This window comes from Balearica regulorum, chromosome 14 (genome assembly GCF_011004875.1).
Source record: "Balearica regulorum gibbericeps isolate bBalReg1 chromosome 14, bBalReg1.pri, whole genome shotgun sequence".
Classification (NCBI taxonomy): domain Eukaryota; kingdom Metazoa; phylum Chordata; class Aves; order Gruiformes; family Gruidae; genus Balearica; species Balearica regulorum.
Window position 1 is genome coordinate 15,388,757 of NC_046197.1, and position 16,130 is coordinate 15,404,886.

Consider the following 16,130-nt stretch of genomic DNA (forward strand, 5'->3'; position numbering starts at 1 on the left):
AGTTCATGAGGTGTGTGCACACTGGTGTGAGAGGGTATGTGTGCATTGCCTCTGGTCTGAGAGGTCGAGATGTGCACCCAGAAGCACACAAGACAGGAGGAGATGTGTTGGCATTTGGACACAGGTGCAAGGTGATGTGGGTGCACACAGATGTGGGTGGGATGTACAGGGGTGCACGCAGGCGTGCGGGGCATCTGTTCACATGAATACACACACAGGTGTGGGGGTGCTCATGCGTACGTGGGGCAGGGGTGACGCACACGCATGCACACAGGTGTGGAGCACGCTCGCACCCAGCTGCAGGGCGATGCACACCCATGCACACAGGTGCGGGACACTCATGCACACAGGTGCGGGGGTGGGGTGCAGACACCCCGCCGGTGCCCGGAGCCGCAGGTGCGCCCCCCCGCCCTCCGCCCCGCCCGCCCACCCCTGCCCGCCCCGCCCCGCCGCCCGCCCGGCGCCCCGCGGGCTCGGCGGAGGGCGGCGGGCGGCCCGGGCGGGCGGAGGAAAAGGAAGCGGCCCCGGTGCTCCCCGCCTGCCGCCGTGCGTCGCCACAGCTGGGGCGCGGCGGGAGCAGAGCTCGGGCGCGGGGCGCTCCGCATCGCTCCGCATCGCTCCGCGCCGCCCCGCACGGACCTGCCCGCAGCCCCGGAGATGAAGAGAGTTTGCACGCTGCCCCTCTGGCTCTGGCTCGGTATTGTCTCGGAGGCAGGTGAGAGCTGTGGGCTGCCCTGCCCGGCCGGGGTTGCGGGCTGCCCGCTCTGCCGCCCGCCCCGCACCTGCGGGCGCGCTGGGGATGGGGGCTGCCCCGGCGGGACGGGACCCGGCGCTGCCACCCGCATGTTCCCCAGACCCCGCGGGGACCCGCACTGCCTGCCGCGGCGTCCCCCATCCCCGACGGGGACCGGCGCTGCCCGCCCCGGGCTCCCCCATCCCCGACGGGGACCGACACAGCCAGCCCTTGGGTCCCCCAGCCCCGACGGGGACGCGCTGCGGTGCCCTCCCGGGTGTCCCCGACGGCTGTGACAGCGTCCCCGCAGCGAGAGGACGGGACGGGAGGACCCTGCTGCTGTCCCTGTGGGGTCCGGGGCCGTGGGTTAGCCCACGCTGTGCCCGTGCCACGGGTGTACTCGCTGCAAGCAGGGAGAAACCGCGTTGGACTCTTGCAGGAGGGATTTCACTGCGTGGGGAAGTGCCTGGCCGGGAGGGCAGGCTGGAGGCCGGCTCCCTGCTCTGTTTATTTATTTTTTCATGCACAGTCATTAATTTGTGAGCGTCGGGCAACGTGTTGGGGAGGAAGGCGTGAGGAGGCAGTGGTCCGTGCTATGCCGTCCAGCCTGCCTCTCTGAGCCGGTCGCTGACAGCTCAGGTCCACCTGGGAAGTCACCCAAGGCAGATCCTGGTGAAATGCTTTTCCTTCCCATAGCACTTCTGGGGCAAAAGGCTGTTGGGCAGCCAGTCAAACCCCTAGCTGCAGCTTCGGTCAGGTGGATGTGGGACCATGGCAGAGATGGGGCTGCAACACCCTTCCGGACAGCAGAGGCCGTGGGGCAGCGCAGAGCTGGGTGGGCACTGTCACAGGGCAGTAGGGACGGGGCACAAGCCCCACCAGCTTCCCCCAGGGAAGCTCCTGTTTGCACGAGTAAAGCATTTATAGCCCGGATAAGAGCGAAACCGACAGAAAGTTAGTAATGCTGGAAGCTTGCAATGTGGGGAGATGAATTTTGGGAGCATAAATAGAATTTTCTGTAGCCTCATCTCAGTGACTCACTGTCACCGGCGGCATTTCCTGCCGTTGTTGAAGTGAGCTCACGGGAGGGCTGCAGGTCTGTCCGCGGTGGTGCGGTACAGGCAGCATCGCCAGCAGCGGCACTGTGAGCCTGCTCTGCCCAAAATGCTGCTGACGGCTCTGGTGCTACAGGGCTGAAGGACCCACCGGGCTGCCAGAGCTCCGGGGCTGCTCCGGGAGGCAGGGCAGAATGGGACTTGCTGCTGGTGGCATCGCGGTGGGAGCTGCAGCTGTTCAAATCTCTCTTGTTAGCAATTTGTAAAGCATCATGTAGCTCTTCTCAGGTTCTTTCATCTCCCGGAGGTGTGGGGAGCAGTGCCTGGGAGGCTGTGGCCAGCGCGGCTGCGTGATGTGTGGGCCTCGTCAGCGCAGGGCTGCGCAGAGCTTTGAAGCTCTCCAGTGCTGCCTGATTAGTGCAGCGACGAAGGGCAATGTGGAGCTCAAGTGGGGAACCGAACCCTGGGGATTTGCTGCCTTTTCTACCTGAGACCAATTTGTCAGTGCGTAAAGGACCCACAAATTCCTCACTAACCATAATCCCAACTGGATGCAAATATTTGCTCCCCTTGGAAGCAGATATGGGGGTGTGAGACTGCTCCACCTGGGAAGGGTGAAAAATTCATCTCAAGATCATGAAATGTCTGTTCTGGCTCTGTGTCCTGCTCGTTCCTGCACCCTGGTACCTGGTTAAATGGGCCAGTGCTAGGAGGGCATGCTGTGTGTGAGAGCACACAGGCTCTCCCTGTGTCCCAGCTCTGCAGTGCTCTCAAGGATGGAGTGGAGTTGGGAAGCTGCCCTTTGCAGGTGGTGGGATGGGGGGAACAGGTAGAGGTTCAGCTCCAGCATCCCAGGGCGTCTCAGGGTACCCTCTGTGGATGGCGATGACAGCGTGTGTTCCCTGGGCTGTGATGTGGTCAGAGCAGAGCTGGCCACCCCACAGCCCGTCGGGGACTCCAGCTTGCCGCTTTCAAGTGCAGATGCCCTTTGCGTGAGGGAAGGGCCCGTGCTTGTGTAGGACCTGAGCCGATTACATTGGCTGCTGCTGCCTGCCCTCCTCTAAGATCACGCAGACCTCCCCGGCCGGGTGCTCAGACAGCTCTGCGCTGACCGTGCCAGCAGCAACATTCGCCTTTGCAGCTGGGATTTGAAGCAGTTGCTTTATTGCAAGTAATAAACATGGGCTGTTTCAGCAACACCCTTTCATGCAAAAGCCCACGAGTACAGAACAAACCCCGCTCTGGCTTAACCCAGTCGCTTGCTAGTGATGAAGCAGAGCCGGGGCCTCCAAAGCGGAGGTGGGTGTTGGGAGGGATGCAGCCCGTGGTCCCCGGGGCTGCCGGGGAGGGAGCAGCCACGGCCCTCGTGCCCGCAGTCTGCTCAGGGATGATTTTGGATGAATGGGCTGCAACTACCACCCTGGGATTTGGTTTGGGCATGCGAGAGCCTGCGGCTCGCTGCCGGCGCACACAGTCGCGCGGGTGTGTGTTGCTGAGCTCAATTTGACGTCTGACTGGGGGGACGCTCCCCCAGCAGCACGATGTCCCCAACCAGTGCAGGCGGAGTAGAAGGGGGCTTCCTCTGGGGTGTCCCATCCCACTCCTCTGCCTCTCTCCTGTGGGCTTGCTCCATGCGGGATCGTTTTCCCCAGGGTGTCTCTTGGCCCCAGGCTGGTGCAATGTTTTCCAGGGCAGGCGTGGGAAGGGCAGGTGCTCCTGGCCGGCCAGGAGGGAACAGGCTGTTCCCAGCGTCCCGCAGCAGTTCCTGGGGAGGGAAAGGGAGAGCGGGATCCCACGGGAACGGCAGCAGGAGGGGGCCGTGGCCAGGCAGTGCTTTCTCCAATGCTGTACGGGGCATCCACGGCACTCAGGAGGTCGCTTTGCAGAGCAGCTGCTGAGCAGAAGGGGGCTCTTGATGGTTCCTCTGGTCTGCCCAGCTCTCGGCAGCTTTGAAGGACAACAGGAGCCCTGGACGTAGCACCCATCTCGCCCACCTTCTCCCCAACCGCTCAAGCTGGCACAGCAGAGGCATTTCTAAATGAACGTGGCACCTTTGCATTCAGCCTGCTGGACTCAAACAGCCCCAAGCAATGGGGGTCAGATGGGGGGTTCCCTCACCCCCATTTTGGGGGGGCTGTGTATTTAAACCCAGAGGAAGGAGAAAGCTGCAGTAAGCTGGGGGTGATGGGGATCCCGGGGGTGTCTGCAGGTGTGGGGAGAAGCAGAAAGCCCTGTGATGGCCGGACCCCGCAGACTGCGCTGCCCACGGAGGGTGGGGAGCCGGAGCAGAGGAGCCGTGGTCATGGTGGTTTCCGTGTGAGGAATGACTAAACGTCGCAGGGCTCTTCCGCTGGGAAAGACTGGCTGGAGCATTGCGACAGAGGGCTGCAAAATCATGGCTTGCCTGGAGAAGGCAGTTCCTGGCGGGTTCCTGTGCTGGGAGGATGAGGAGTACGGTGGGGGGCCAGTGGCTTGTTGCACACCACCATGCAGCAGTGGAGCTCATCGCTGTGGGGCCTTGTGGCTGTTAGACGTTTGCCTGGATCCAAAGGTAGTCATGCATGGAAAAATAAATGGGTTTGCAAGGAAAAAAATCCACAGGTGGTTACTTAAAGGTCCTCTTTCCTGCCCCAGACTGTGAGCCAGAGGTGCCCAGCACCGCTTTTTGCCTTGACCTGCCGCAAGCAGCTCCTGCAAACTTCCACCTGGGCACAGGGCAGCAGGGAGCCGGGCACGAGGCCCTGAGAGGGTTCCACGCCGGCTGGGTGCCATGGAGGGGACCGCGACCGCCTGGTGCATGCCAGTGTCTGCTGGGGAAACCAACACTGAGCCTTGCCCTGGGCCAGAGCTGGAATTATCTTTTGTCCTTCATTAGGAAAAGAAATACTGCTGCAGCTGCACTGGCATCTAGTGACTGGTTAAATTAATTCCAGGGTTTTTATTGCCTCTGGCTATCCCAGACCTTTGTTTCTTGTTTCACGTTGTTAAAAGAGAGGGTTAGCCGGGTCCCAGGGGGGCTTTTTCTCTCTGGTCAAAATAGTTCTGATGTTTTCGGCACACAGTATTATTGCCCATCTGCGGTGCCTCATTGTTAACACAAAATAGTGGAAGTGGAGATGGCCTGTGGTCAAGTCGGCGAGGAGGCACGAGCCCTTGAGCCCAGCGTGACCGCTCGTTTTGTTGAGAGGCTGCGGGCAAATCGCTCCATCTCTAGGTGCAAGTTCAGCAGGAGGAGGGTGAAAACCTGGCCCCACGGCAGCCAGTGGTGAAACTCCCACTAAGTTTTATAAGCTGAGGATATTAAGTGGGGAGTCTCTCCTGGAGTTGTTTCCCTGCTGAGGTAGCAGAAACAGGTTTCAGCCAGTGACTTGTATTTCACCTTACAACTTCTCCCACGTGTGAATTGTTTTTCTTGCTGCGTTTCTGCCCCCTCCTTCCAGGGCAAGGATCTCCAGCGCAGGCTTTGCTGGCCAAACCTGGAGGTGCCGTGGGATGGACGTCATTTGCTAATGAGGGAGGATCGGTTTAGGGGGTCAGGAAAGACTCCAGACTGGGGAAACACAGAGAACGGGGTGGTGGGGAAAGGCAAGGGATACTTCGAGCAAGTGCTGTGGTCTCCCCTTCTCTGAGTAGGCGGCTGCCGCTCCCCTGCTCCGCTTCTTTGCAGCGAAAGGCAGTGAGGACCCCAGGGCTATCCCCAGGAAGGGCCATGAGAAAGGGCTGAGTGCGTTGCAGACTGTCCTGGTCCCTGTTTTTGATGGGCAGAGCCCTTGAGTGAGGAGATGAGATTTTACCTGTCTGCAGCAGCCAGTCCAGAGCTGGTTACAGCTCTCAGCAGAGCCTGGAAAACCCCCGTTTGGTTGCTGAGAGATAAGCGAGAGAGTAAGTCCAACCCTGGTCCTGATCTCAGCGCATGCAAAGAGGGAAGCAATCAGTGTAGCTCAACGATGCTTTTGGGACGTGTTGCTGCCGTGCGAGGTGTAGCCACCCACTCATGTGCAGGCGTGGAGGGGTTAAGTCTTCTCCTGGCTGTGTCTCCAGTTGGCTGGGCAAATGCCAGCCGGTGCGCCGAGTCTGCCCGCCTCCGTCTGCGGTGCTAGCGTCGGTGACGCAGCGCCCGTGCACCATCCCACCCCGGCTACACTGCACAGCGTGGTGAGGCCACCCGCCTGGGCAGGCCCCGAGGGCCAGGGCATCCCCCTGGGGAAGGGTTAAGTGAAGACAAGTGGTGCCGATGCCAGGCTGGGTGTCCAGGTTCTCCCTTGGCGGAGGTCAGCGGTGGTTCATGGGAAAGGAAAAATTGGCAGCTGGGCCGGATGTCCCTGCATTTCCCCTCTTCCTGCAGCCGCCTGAACGACGTTCCTTATTTAGCTTTCCTGACGGACAGGAGGAATCTGATGGCGGAAACTGTCACTGCCTGATAACAGCTCAGGGACCCCTTTATGATGGGCGGCACGGCAGGGAACAGGGCAGCGCTCCTCCTTGCCGGGAGGGGAGAGCCGGGCAGCCGGGGCTGCCCTTTGCACCGGCTTTTCGGAGGCGGCCGTGGGTAGCGAGGGAAGGGCTGCCAGTGCCCTTCCCTTTGTGCTGGTTTGTGTACAAACCCCCTCAGTGCTATTTAAAAGACTCTCAAGGCCAAGAAGTGATGGCGTATATATATTTTATTGGCATTTTATTCTTAGTTTTGGTGAGTCATCTGAGCTGGTGGAAAGGGCCAGGGATGGGGACAGGGGAGGCATGGAGCGAAGCCACCCTGATGAGGCTGGAGACCAGGTGAGGCTTTCCACTGACCGGCAATGAGGACGTGAAGGGCAGCCAGGGCTGAGGTGCTTCAGCAGGAGCTGGGAGTGATGACCAGTGCTGGGAGTGAGCTGAGCACATGCATCAGTACTGGGACCGGCTCCCATGTAAGGATGCTCTGACCAAACTGATAAACACTATAAAGGGGATGTTACTGCATGTTTTATTGTCCCCAGCTTTCTCTTCATAGAAGATGGCATCTTGCTAGTGTCTGAGCCACTCTCTCACGTGCACCCATGGTGACCAGCCCCAAAACCACAAAAGGTCCTGAAATACAGCCTGTATTTCAATGTATCCATTGATTTTAATCTTGCATCTGTGGAGGCCACCAGGCTGCTCCAATACCAATAAGAGCATTGTTTCCATGGCAATTAATGTAATTAAAAAGGGCAGAATGTACAGCGAGACTGTATTTTTTTAAAGAGCAAGGCAGCCCTTGCTGCTGGACTGGACATTGGTCTCTTAGTCTGTGGAATGCACAGATTGGCGTTGCTGTGCTCCGCGTTGGGATACAGGGCATGGTGAGCCAGCTCAGCTGGGCTGGGTGGCATGGGGCTCACTCAGACCTGTGCAAAGGTCCCGCTACAGCCCCGCAGCCCTGAGATCACAAGTCCTCTGCTGCTCAAAGAATTTTGGGTTCCCTGGGGTGGTTAGAGCTGCACGCTCCATGGTGCGTGTCTGACCATTTCAGTTTTAGCTGAGCAATATTAAAAATCTCGCTGCAAGACTGAAGACCTCAGCAGGAACTCACAGGAGTTGTTGCTGTGCTCTCTGAGCAATCTGCTCTATGACCGGGTCACCTACCTGAGCATCTGTGAGTTACAGGATTGAAGTTTAGGCCATCAAGCTATGCTGGTACCTCAAGACCAAATGCTTCTTATTTCAGCTAAGTTCAAATTCCTTTTGTGTTCGCTTTCTGTCATCAAGCGGCATAGGCAGGGAGATTGGTGCAAAGGGAATTGCTGTATCAGTCCATTTGTGTTCATATATTGCTCTATCAGTGCCACAGGTGTGTGCAAGGCTGGTAGACATGGGAAGGAAGCAGGAGCTCCTGCTCCAAATCCCAGTGCACGTTTTGGATGGCCATGCTGGCGATGAGGTACCCGTGTGGAATAACAGGGCTTTGCATCCTCCTGGCTATTCTGAGGCAGAAGCAGCAGCAAAATTCATAGTGCAAGTTATTTGTTTAAAATCGTACGTGTTTCTTAAGGTGTCACTTCCTAGTGTGATGCATAGTCGCTATTGCAGCGAGATGAGTTAACTTCCTGCTATATCTTCCTGGACAGGAATCATCTCACCCAGTCCCCATCACATAAAAGTTTAGTGTATAGCCTAAGGCACTTGCTCGACAGTCAGTGGCGGGGGAAAAGGCTTTTTTGGAGGACACTCCATCCCATCCTCAAAGAGGTGTTGAAGGAATTGCCTTTGGGGAGGTGATGGCTGAGACTGTTCCGAGCCTGTGTGGTGTCCGCACACATGCGTGTCCCAGGACCAGCACTGCCCCTCTGCCAGGCTGCATTTCACCCTCTTCCTCGCCGGCCACCCCGGCTCTCTCCACCTCAGCAGCTTGCAGCTGCACGAGGGGACAGGCACGGTCTGGCGGAGGGTAAAACGGAAGAGCAGCATCAACCAAACAACTGATGGCCCCAGTCTCGGGAGAGGAGGTAGTGGGATCATGTGGAGTGAGCAGTAGACAAAGGAAGGAAGTTTTTATTACTGGGCCAAATCCTGAAGTCCTTCAGTTGTATTTAGGCCAATGCCTCAATGACTTCAGTGGAGACTGGGCTGAGTAAAGAGAGAAGAAAGGGCTTCAGGATCTGGCCCCGGGGTAATTGTGTCATGTGGGAAGCTTATAAAGAATTTGCAAGCTCACGATGGCTTTCCTAAGCAGCCAGCACTAGCCAGTGAGCAGCACCCATGGCAGCCAGGCCTCCCACCTGGGTCACCGTCCCCTTCCTCTCTGGGGACGCAAAGCACCCATCCTCCAGTGGGTTCACCATTTCAGCCGCTGGCAGAGCTTAATGGGGCTCGGCAGATGCTGTGGGGCCTAGCCAGGTGCCCCGGGTTGGGTAGCGGCTCCAGAGGTTTGTGAAGGTCCATCTGCATGTTCACAAGACCCGCAGAGGGTTTTGGGGTCCTCCATCAGCTTTCTGAGTTACGGAGGCACGTGGGCTCTTCGTGCAGCAGGGAAATCTGTAAAATGTTTACTGGTTTCATGTGTTCTCCCCAAAAAGCTACAAAAAGTGTAGGGCTGAGTAGCGGAGCCTGGAAAACCCTCCATTGGTTTCCCCGCATGTGGAAGGTCCCATGTTGGCTGGGGGAAGCATGTACATGTCTGTGCAGACACGTGCGTGTGTGCTGACAGTGAGGTTTGGCTCCGGGCTTGGTTCTCTGTCTCTGACTTGTTTTCCCCGTTTCTGAAATACTGGTGTCTGCTGAGATGGATGTTCAATATAGTGACCTAAAAAAATAAATACTGACAAAAGTGAGGGTCAAGTCAATAGTTTCCATGGACAACAGTAAATCTTTATATTTACTGAGGCCAGAAGGTTGGGCACGAATTGTGGTTTATACTCAGATTTGGAAACTGCCAGCTCAGAGTGACGGCAGCAAGTAAAATCACATCCAGGAGAGGTGACGGCATCCAGTGCCCATAGCAATCCATCACTCGCGCATTGGGTTGTCCCAGCCTGAGCAGAGTCCCCAGTGAGGTGTAATTTGGTCTAAGTGGCCATCATCCCTTCATCATGCTGCAATGCTCAGCCCTCGGGAAGCAAAGGGCAGAAGTTTAATGGCATGTCCTGAAACGGCGGCCAGCTGTGATGCAGGATGCTCCCGTGGGAGAAACATGCATTCATACCAAGAAACTCCCCGTGCCGCTGGGCGGGCAGCGTGTGGTCCTTGTGCTGGGATGAAACACGGGGGGAAGCAACCACCTTGCCTGCAAGCGGAGTTACCCAGCAATGCCTTTGTAAAGCAATTTAGCTAATGTAGTGTGCATCTGGGCCTGATGACTCCTCATTCAGTTTGTTGGTTATTCCCAAACTATCAGATTCTGTAATTGCTGGCTGTGGCAGTACCACCGGTGCTGGGACGGGATCGGGGCGTACCCTGTTCTTCATCTCCTCTCTGTACCGTGATGTCCCAGTGTGCCAGTGAAGGGGAACCACAGCACACCCTGTACTGCCCCGTTCTGGGCAGACAGGCTTGGACCCCAGTGCATGTCCCCTTGGGTGACAGCGTTGCGATGGCATTTTCCCACTTGGTCGGGATTTGCTTGCTTATGTGCTACAAGGACTAACAGAGGCAAGCAGAAGGCATAGATGGTAGTGCAGTGCCCCCAGTTTGAACACCTGAGGATGGGTTTTGATGTCCCCCAAACCTCCTGTGTTGTAGGGAGGCAGGAACCTGTCCAACGACATCGGTCACACCAGAATTGTGCCCAGGCCAAGACGCGATGCCTGCTGCCATGGTGCCTGCATTGCCCAACGTTGCCCCTCCACAACGCTCAGCATTTCACAATATTTATGGCCACTCCTCACCCTTGGCTGCTTAGACAAATAAAGCCTAATGCAGCCCAAGGCAGTTAATCCCTGGCTCTCCAGCCTCCCAGCAATAACAAGGCCTGGGTGGCATTTCAAAGAATGCACTGGGGGAGAGGGGGAGCGCCGGGATCTATCTTTTATATGGTGGTGGAAATACAAGCCTGCCTTCATTGAAGATAAGCGGCGTTGGCCGAGCTAAGCTCCTGCTCAGAGGTTATAGCGGTGATGGAAGGCAGGAGACTCCACACGGCATTGGCCCCGCAGTAACCTTTGCCAAAAAGAAAAACACTTCTTAATACAATAGTAGATTTAAAAAAAAAAAAAAAGAAAAGAAAAATAAACAGGGCCCCCTGTGAACTTAGGAAACCTGTGCTGGCATGCAGAGAGATGCACATGGTGAAATGGCCTCAACAGCACCTGGAAGGGCTCTGGTCCCCGGACCCACATTGCTGGGAATGTGAAAGGGCTCGTGTCCGTCCTCAGCCCCTTGGTCCAGTGTGGAACTGAAACAGCCCCACTGCCAAACGGCTTCTCCTGCCTTTGGGGTCCAAGCCAAGTGTCTTCCCTTCGTTCACGCCTTGGCTTTCCCGTGGGGCTGGGAAGGCTATCCCCAGCCTCACCCCACGGCTCTGAGCACCAAGTACCTTGCAGTGACCAAATAGGAACAGCCGAGGAAGTGGCGTGTTGTCTCTTTAGCACAATTTCCCCGTTAGTACTTGTGCTCCTTCAGTGGAAGTCATTAGCATATGTAAACGCTTCCTTCCCATTGCGTCGGCTTGCGTGCTCTCCCTGCTGAGCTGCGTGGCAAAGGGAAGCACCTTTGAACGGGAAAACAACAGTCAACCTCTGAGTATTAACAAGACGGTAACTGGGTGTTTATGAAACTTGGTAACCCTCTTGTAAGCTATTTTTAAAAAGCAGCATAAGGTGTTTTAGCTTACTGGCCTTCAAATAGCACCAAAGTCCAATACTGCCATTTAGGCTGGGTGTTTCATCATAGGAATTGTGCTATGATATACAAAGTGTGACATTTCCAACTCAGCCTTTCTTGGAAGGGAACTAAATGAATTTCATAGCTACGTGAAGGGTGCTATGTGGAGGTGGAGAGAGAAATCTGTGCAGATGTTAAAACAGCCAGCTAATCTCAAGTGATGCAAATGCCCCAATACACTTTGGCTCTTGGAGATGATGATGATCATCTGCTGCTGCAGCGGGTTCTGGCTTGCGGTCGCAGCTCTGTGCCAAGAGAAACCGAGAGCACGCGCGTTTGTAACTTGCCATCAATGCCCCGGGCAGCCCCGTGGGGCCGGCTTTCCCCCCAGTGCCCTGAGTCTCTCCATCTTCAAGTCTCTTTGCCCAGCAGGGAGCAGATGGGATCACTGACCCAGGGGTGAGGAGCAACCCAGCAAAGCCCTATGTGGGGGGAGAGCTTTGCTGTGCTCTCTAGAGCTCGTCCCTCTTGGGACGATCTTGGGGATCCTGCAGAGAGCAGAGTAAGATTTTTATTAACCACATCAGGGAAGGCTGCAGCATTGGCCAGCTCCCGCTGCTTTCAAGGATGGCAGAAAGCCGAGCTGTGCAGTATTTTCCAGGAGGACTGAAATGTCTTATCTCCTACATTGCTGTAGGTGCATTTACTCCAGGGAATTGCACCTCCTGTCCTGCTCACATGGATGCCAGGAGGGCTCTCAGATCTGCGCGAGCACTCGGAGCTCTTCCAGCAACCCTCTCTGCTTGTCACGTCCGACCTCGTACCTGAGGTTTCCTTCCTCTGCCGCCACCTCTGATGATTAATTCCCCTTTGAAGAGCATGTGCCTGTGATCTTCCTGCCTCTCCTCGTGCCCACCCCGTCAGAGGCAGCAGAAAGGGTCATGCAGATGCGCCTGTGTGCACGTGCGGGTGCGCATGCGAGAAGCTGTGCCGTGCAGGAGGGTCCGTGCTCTCCCGCTCCCCAGGCAGCAGCGCTCTCTCATGCCTGTGACAACTCTTCCCTTTGCTTTTTTATTATTATTATTTTTAGATTATACTTGATGCTTGAAAACCCTGCTTTGATGATCAGGAAGTTTAAATTCCTCCTGCATTTCGCTTGTGCTTCCGACTTTCTGGACCCATCCTCATGTAATGTAGCTTTTTCATGTCATGTTGGCTCTGGGATAAATCTGTTTTCTTTGTTCTCAGTTATCCTTCATTAGAAGGAATAAGGATTCCTCCTTTCTCACTTGAGTGTTTTTTTTTCCCAGGCCAAAGCAGCCCAGCTCCTGCTGCCCTACCCTCTGTGGCTCAGGCAGGGATGGAGGTACAAATAGGCTGTGTGATGGGCTTGCAGGGTGCCTGGAGCAGATGGGGAATTGAATCCAGGTTTTCCAAGGCCAAAATAATCATCTAATTGCAAAACTGTTTTCCTCACCCTGTTCATCAGCTTCTCTTGCACTCAGCAGCTGGAGATCAACTTGAGCATGGGTTGTGCTGCGGAGAACAGGCGCTGCCAGCTCCAGGGTAGCTGTTTGGTTTGAGGACTTGAGTTGATTTCAGTTCACAGCTAAGTAGCAAACATCTGGATGCAAACTCTAGGGACATGAAGATGGAGGAGCAGGTTTTTTTTTGCTTGGCGTGGTGCTCCCCAGTCCAGCTGCATGGCTTGCAGACCCCTGAAAAAGCCTGGCATCGTCAGCCTGGCTGCAGCAGCCTGGGCGGGAGGCAGGCAGGGTCCACAGGCTTTGTTCATGTGGGGGAAACCTGCCCTGAGTGGGGCACAGGGATTTTTTCAGCCTGTCTGTAAGCCAACAGTCTTGGGAAGAGCTAAACTTCAAAGGCTAGCAATTAAGCCCACACACATCAAGGAAAGAGCAAACCTGTGACTTGCTTTTTTCTTTCCAAATGCTGCTGCCCTTTTCTCTCCATGCTCAGTGCTGACCCTCAGGCTCTATCTGACTTCCCGGTCAGCTGCCTCTGCCTCCTCGTCTCCCAGCAAGAGTCAGCTGCCGAGGCCTTGCTTAGCTAGAACTCCATCTTCCCCCAACGGCGCATCTGTGGCTTGCTTTGACAGGAGCTTCACCTGAGCACAGCCTCTGGGAACGGCTCGTGGTGGAGCTGTAGTTAATGATGTCCAAACTGAGGGTCTCCTTTCCGCTGCTTCTCAGGCATTTCCCTTCCTCTGTGTCCATGCAGCAAAGCTCCAGGGCTGCAGGTGGAAGCCCCTGCATAGGCACGGGGGCTGGACCTGGCTCTGCCTGAGCTGTTACTGACCTTGGCGTGGGCAGCTGGGGCTCCGGGAAAGGGGATGATGCCCTGGCGTGTGCAGGGGGTCCTGCCCTGATGCACCCACTCTGTTTGGGCAATGAGCGCTTTAGGGACTCCTAGACCTGGATGTCTCACCTGGATCACTGTGTGTAAGAGCTGGTGCTGACCTGGCCTCAGGAATTTATGCATCTCTCTGTGAATCTCTCAGTGGGTATCTCGCAGTGGCAAAATTCACAGTTTAGCTGAGCTGCATGAAAAGGTACTTCGTTGTTTGCCTCGTAACTTTGTTAGGTACAGCATGAGCAGCAGTGAATAACGATTTCCTTTAGTGGTTTACCTTGTGTCACTGCGTAGGCTCTCATTTCTTCTCAGTGGCCCAAAAATCTCTTTAGTGTCCCGTGGGCTTGTACCCACTGCTGCCAGATGTACTTCAGCCCAGTAAAGCTCCTGGGGTTACACCTGGATAGACGCAGCGTGGAATTAAACTCTGAATCCTGCAATGGTCAGGCAACTCCTGAGTGGTCACAAATGGGTTAACTGGAGGTAGCAGCACTACAAGCTTTTCCAGAGCCACCTGCCCAGAGATCCCAGACCCCCCAGGGCCCACAAGGGGATGTCCCTGGCCCATCCTGGCCATCCGTTTGTGCTGGCAACACCTGTGTGCCAGGTACCAGATTTGGACCAACACTGATTTCACACGAGCTGTGGACCATCCATTGCATTGGTTTCAGGTTAGAGATGTAATGAACGGTGCTAATTTCTGTTACCAGTCCCCTAAAGCCATACGATCCCTCTGCTCTTTCTACGTCACATTAATCACGTCCTGCGGGGGCAGAGAATGTGAGCAGGGCAAGATTTTGAAACAAGTAAATTAAAACGGGAAGAGAAGCAACCTGACAGTCTTTAAGATGTGGGAGGATAATTTTAATTGAGTTTTGCAAGGGTTTAGCCATGCAGTTAATAGGGGCCACTGGAAGAGGGGTGGCTGTGTATGCTAAGCAGGGCAGCTCGCCCTGGGCTCCTGCAGAGCCACGGCAATGGCTGAGTGGGAGCTGCCACTGGCATTCTGGCAGGTCTGAGGATTTCTGCCCTTTGGGGAGTGAATCCTGTGGACAGAATAGGTCCTGTTCCTGTATGAAGGTGCTGGGGTCCCCTCCCTACGCATCCCGCTGAGCCAGAGCTACCATCCGAAATGTCAGGGAGAGGAAGCAATCCTTGGCTTGTTAGTTTCTACAAGGAAATAAAAAGCACAGATGGCTTGAGCATCCTCTATCTCAAAGGCAGGAAAAGGATTCTCCGGGCAGGAGCAGGCAGCCAACAAACCCGGAGTGATTCAGGGAATGGGGGACCAAACAAAGCGGCGTCTGCCCAGCCCCTGGCCACAACAGCAGAAAGGGTGGGCCGGCGGCCCGCCGAGGGGAAACGAGCTCTCTGATGTGCAGGAGCATCCCTCACCCAAGCGAGAGCAGCAAACAGCCGGCTCCCCCGGGGCCTGGGGAGGCTGCTGACAGCAGAGATCCTGGAGGAGGTCTGCAGGGTGGCCCCGGCTGACCTGCTGCCCCAGGCCGGACATGTGGCTACCTGACAGAGGCTAACTTTGGCTCAGGACGTAGCCTCTTGGGGAGGATGGAGTAGGGAGCGAGCGCGGGGGGGTGTAGGGAGAGGAAAGACAGCAGGAGACAGAAATGCAAACATGGCCTGACAGCGTGGGGCAGGGGGAGGGGAGGAGGAAAAAGCAGGGTAAACCTGGCAGGATGGAGCAGGAAACCAGGCTGGAGTGAGGCAGGGCGATGGTGAGATAGTGCTTCCTGCGGAGGGAGAAAGGCAGACAGATAAATGCCCCCAGACGGGCACTCGTCGACCTCTCTTTGGGATGCTTTGGGATGGTATGGTGGCAGGTCCCAAGGGCATGGGTGGCTGTGCCTGGTGCAGACCAGAGTCCTGAAAGCAGGTGGCAGCATGGTTGGGCACTGGGTGTAGCCGTGCTCTGCTGCCTTGGGGCAGCTGGCTTGCAAAATATCCTGATTTAAATCCCTACCTGGAGGCACCAAGGGACTGGGACTGGAGGACATAAGGGTCACTTTGTTCCTCAGGACAACCCAGCTCTCGCAAAAGTGGTTCCTGCTTTCAAACTCCTCCGTTTGTGTCCCCTGATGCAGCTGCTGGCTTGCAAGTCCAAAAGCCGAAGAAGCCCAGAGAGCTCCTGACTTTCTTTGCTTCATTCCACATCAGTGCGGGTGGTTATGAGATTTTTGTGCCTTGCCAGAAGAGAACCAGTTAATTAAAATTTCTGAGCACTGAGAGGCTAAACAGCCCTGTTGGGTTGCATGCATTGAGGCCAGAGCAGCCTTTTGGACTGAGGCCATGGGGCTGTTTGGCTGGACCCATGGGCGCTGGATGCATGGCCATGGTGCCATGGAGTGCCAGGGGCTGGGGGACCAGGGCAGAACACCCGGCCTCGCAGTGCTGCTGGTCTGGCAGTGACTACTTCTGCTTGTGTTGGAACCATGCTGCCATCATGTGATGTGCTGCTCATGTGTCTGCCCACCTCATCCCACTCCCTTCTTGGCTGGCAGGCAGGGGGATGCTTTGGCTGGGAGCTCCCCTGGCTGCAGGTGCTGAGCTGGAGGAGAGCCCTAATTTTTTGCACTCCCCAAATGCCCTGTCTGTTTGGACACACATCCCTCCTCCTCACCTGGCATCACTGCAGACCTGTGGTGCTTGGGGTGTCTCTGAGGCTGGTGCCAAGAAAAAAG

At 56.1% G+C, this 16,130-nt stretch overlaps 1 protein-coding gene across 3 annotated transcripts in view; it reads left to right on the forward strand.

Annotated features, from left to right (window-relative positions):
* The first annotated feature begins 476 nt into the window (after positions 1–476).
* The window catches only part of FLT4 (fms related receptor tyrosine kinase 4), a 60,096-nt gene continuing 44,442 nt past the window's right edge, over positions 477–16,130 (forward strand). The window contains exon 1 of one of the 3 annotated variants that reach the window (XM_075766342.1): positions 477–715. In XM_075766342.1, coding sequence (XP_075622457.1) covers positions 658–715 — 58 coding nt within the window. In that variant the 5' untranslated portion in view covers positions 477–657. The remainder of the gene's footprint in view (positions 716–16,130) is intronic. The other 2 variants (XM_075766341.1, XM_075766343.1) reach the window with 2 other exon arrangements.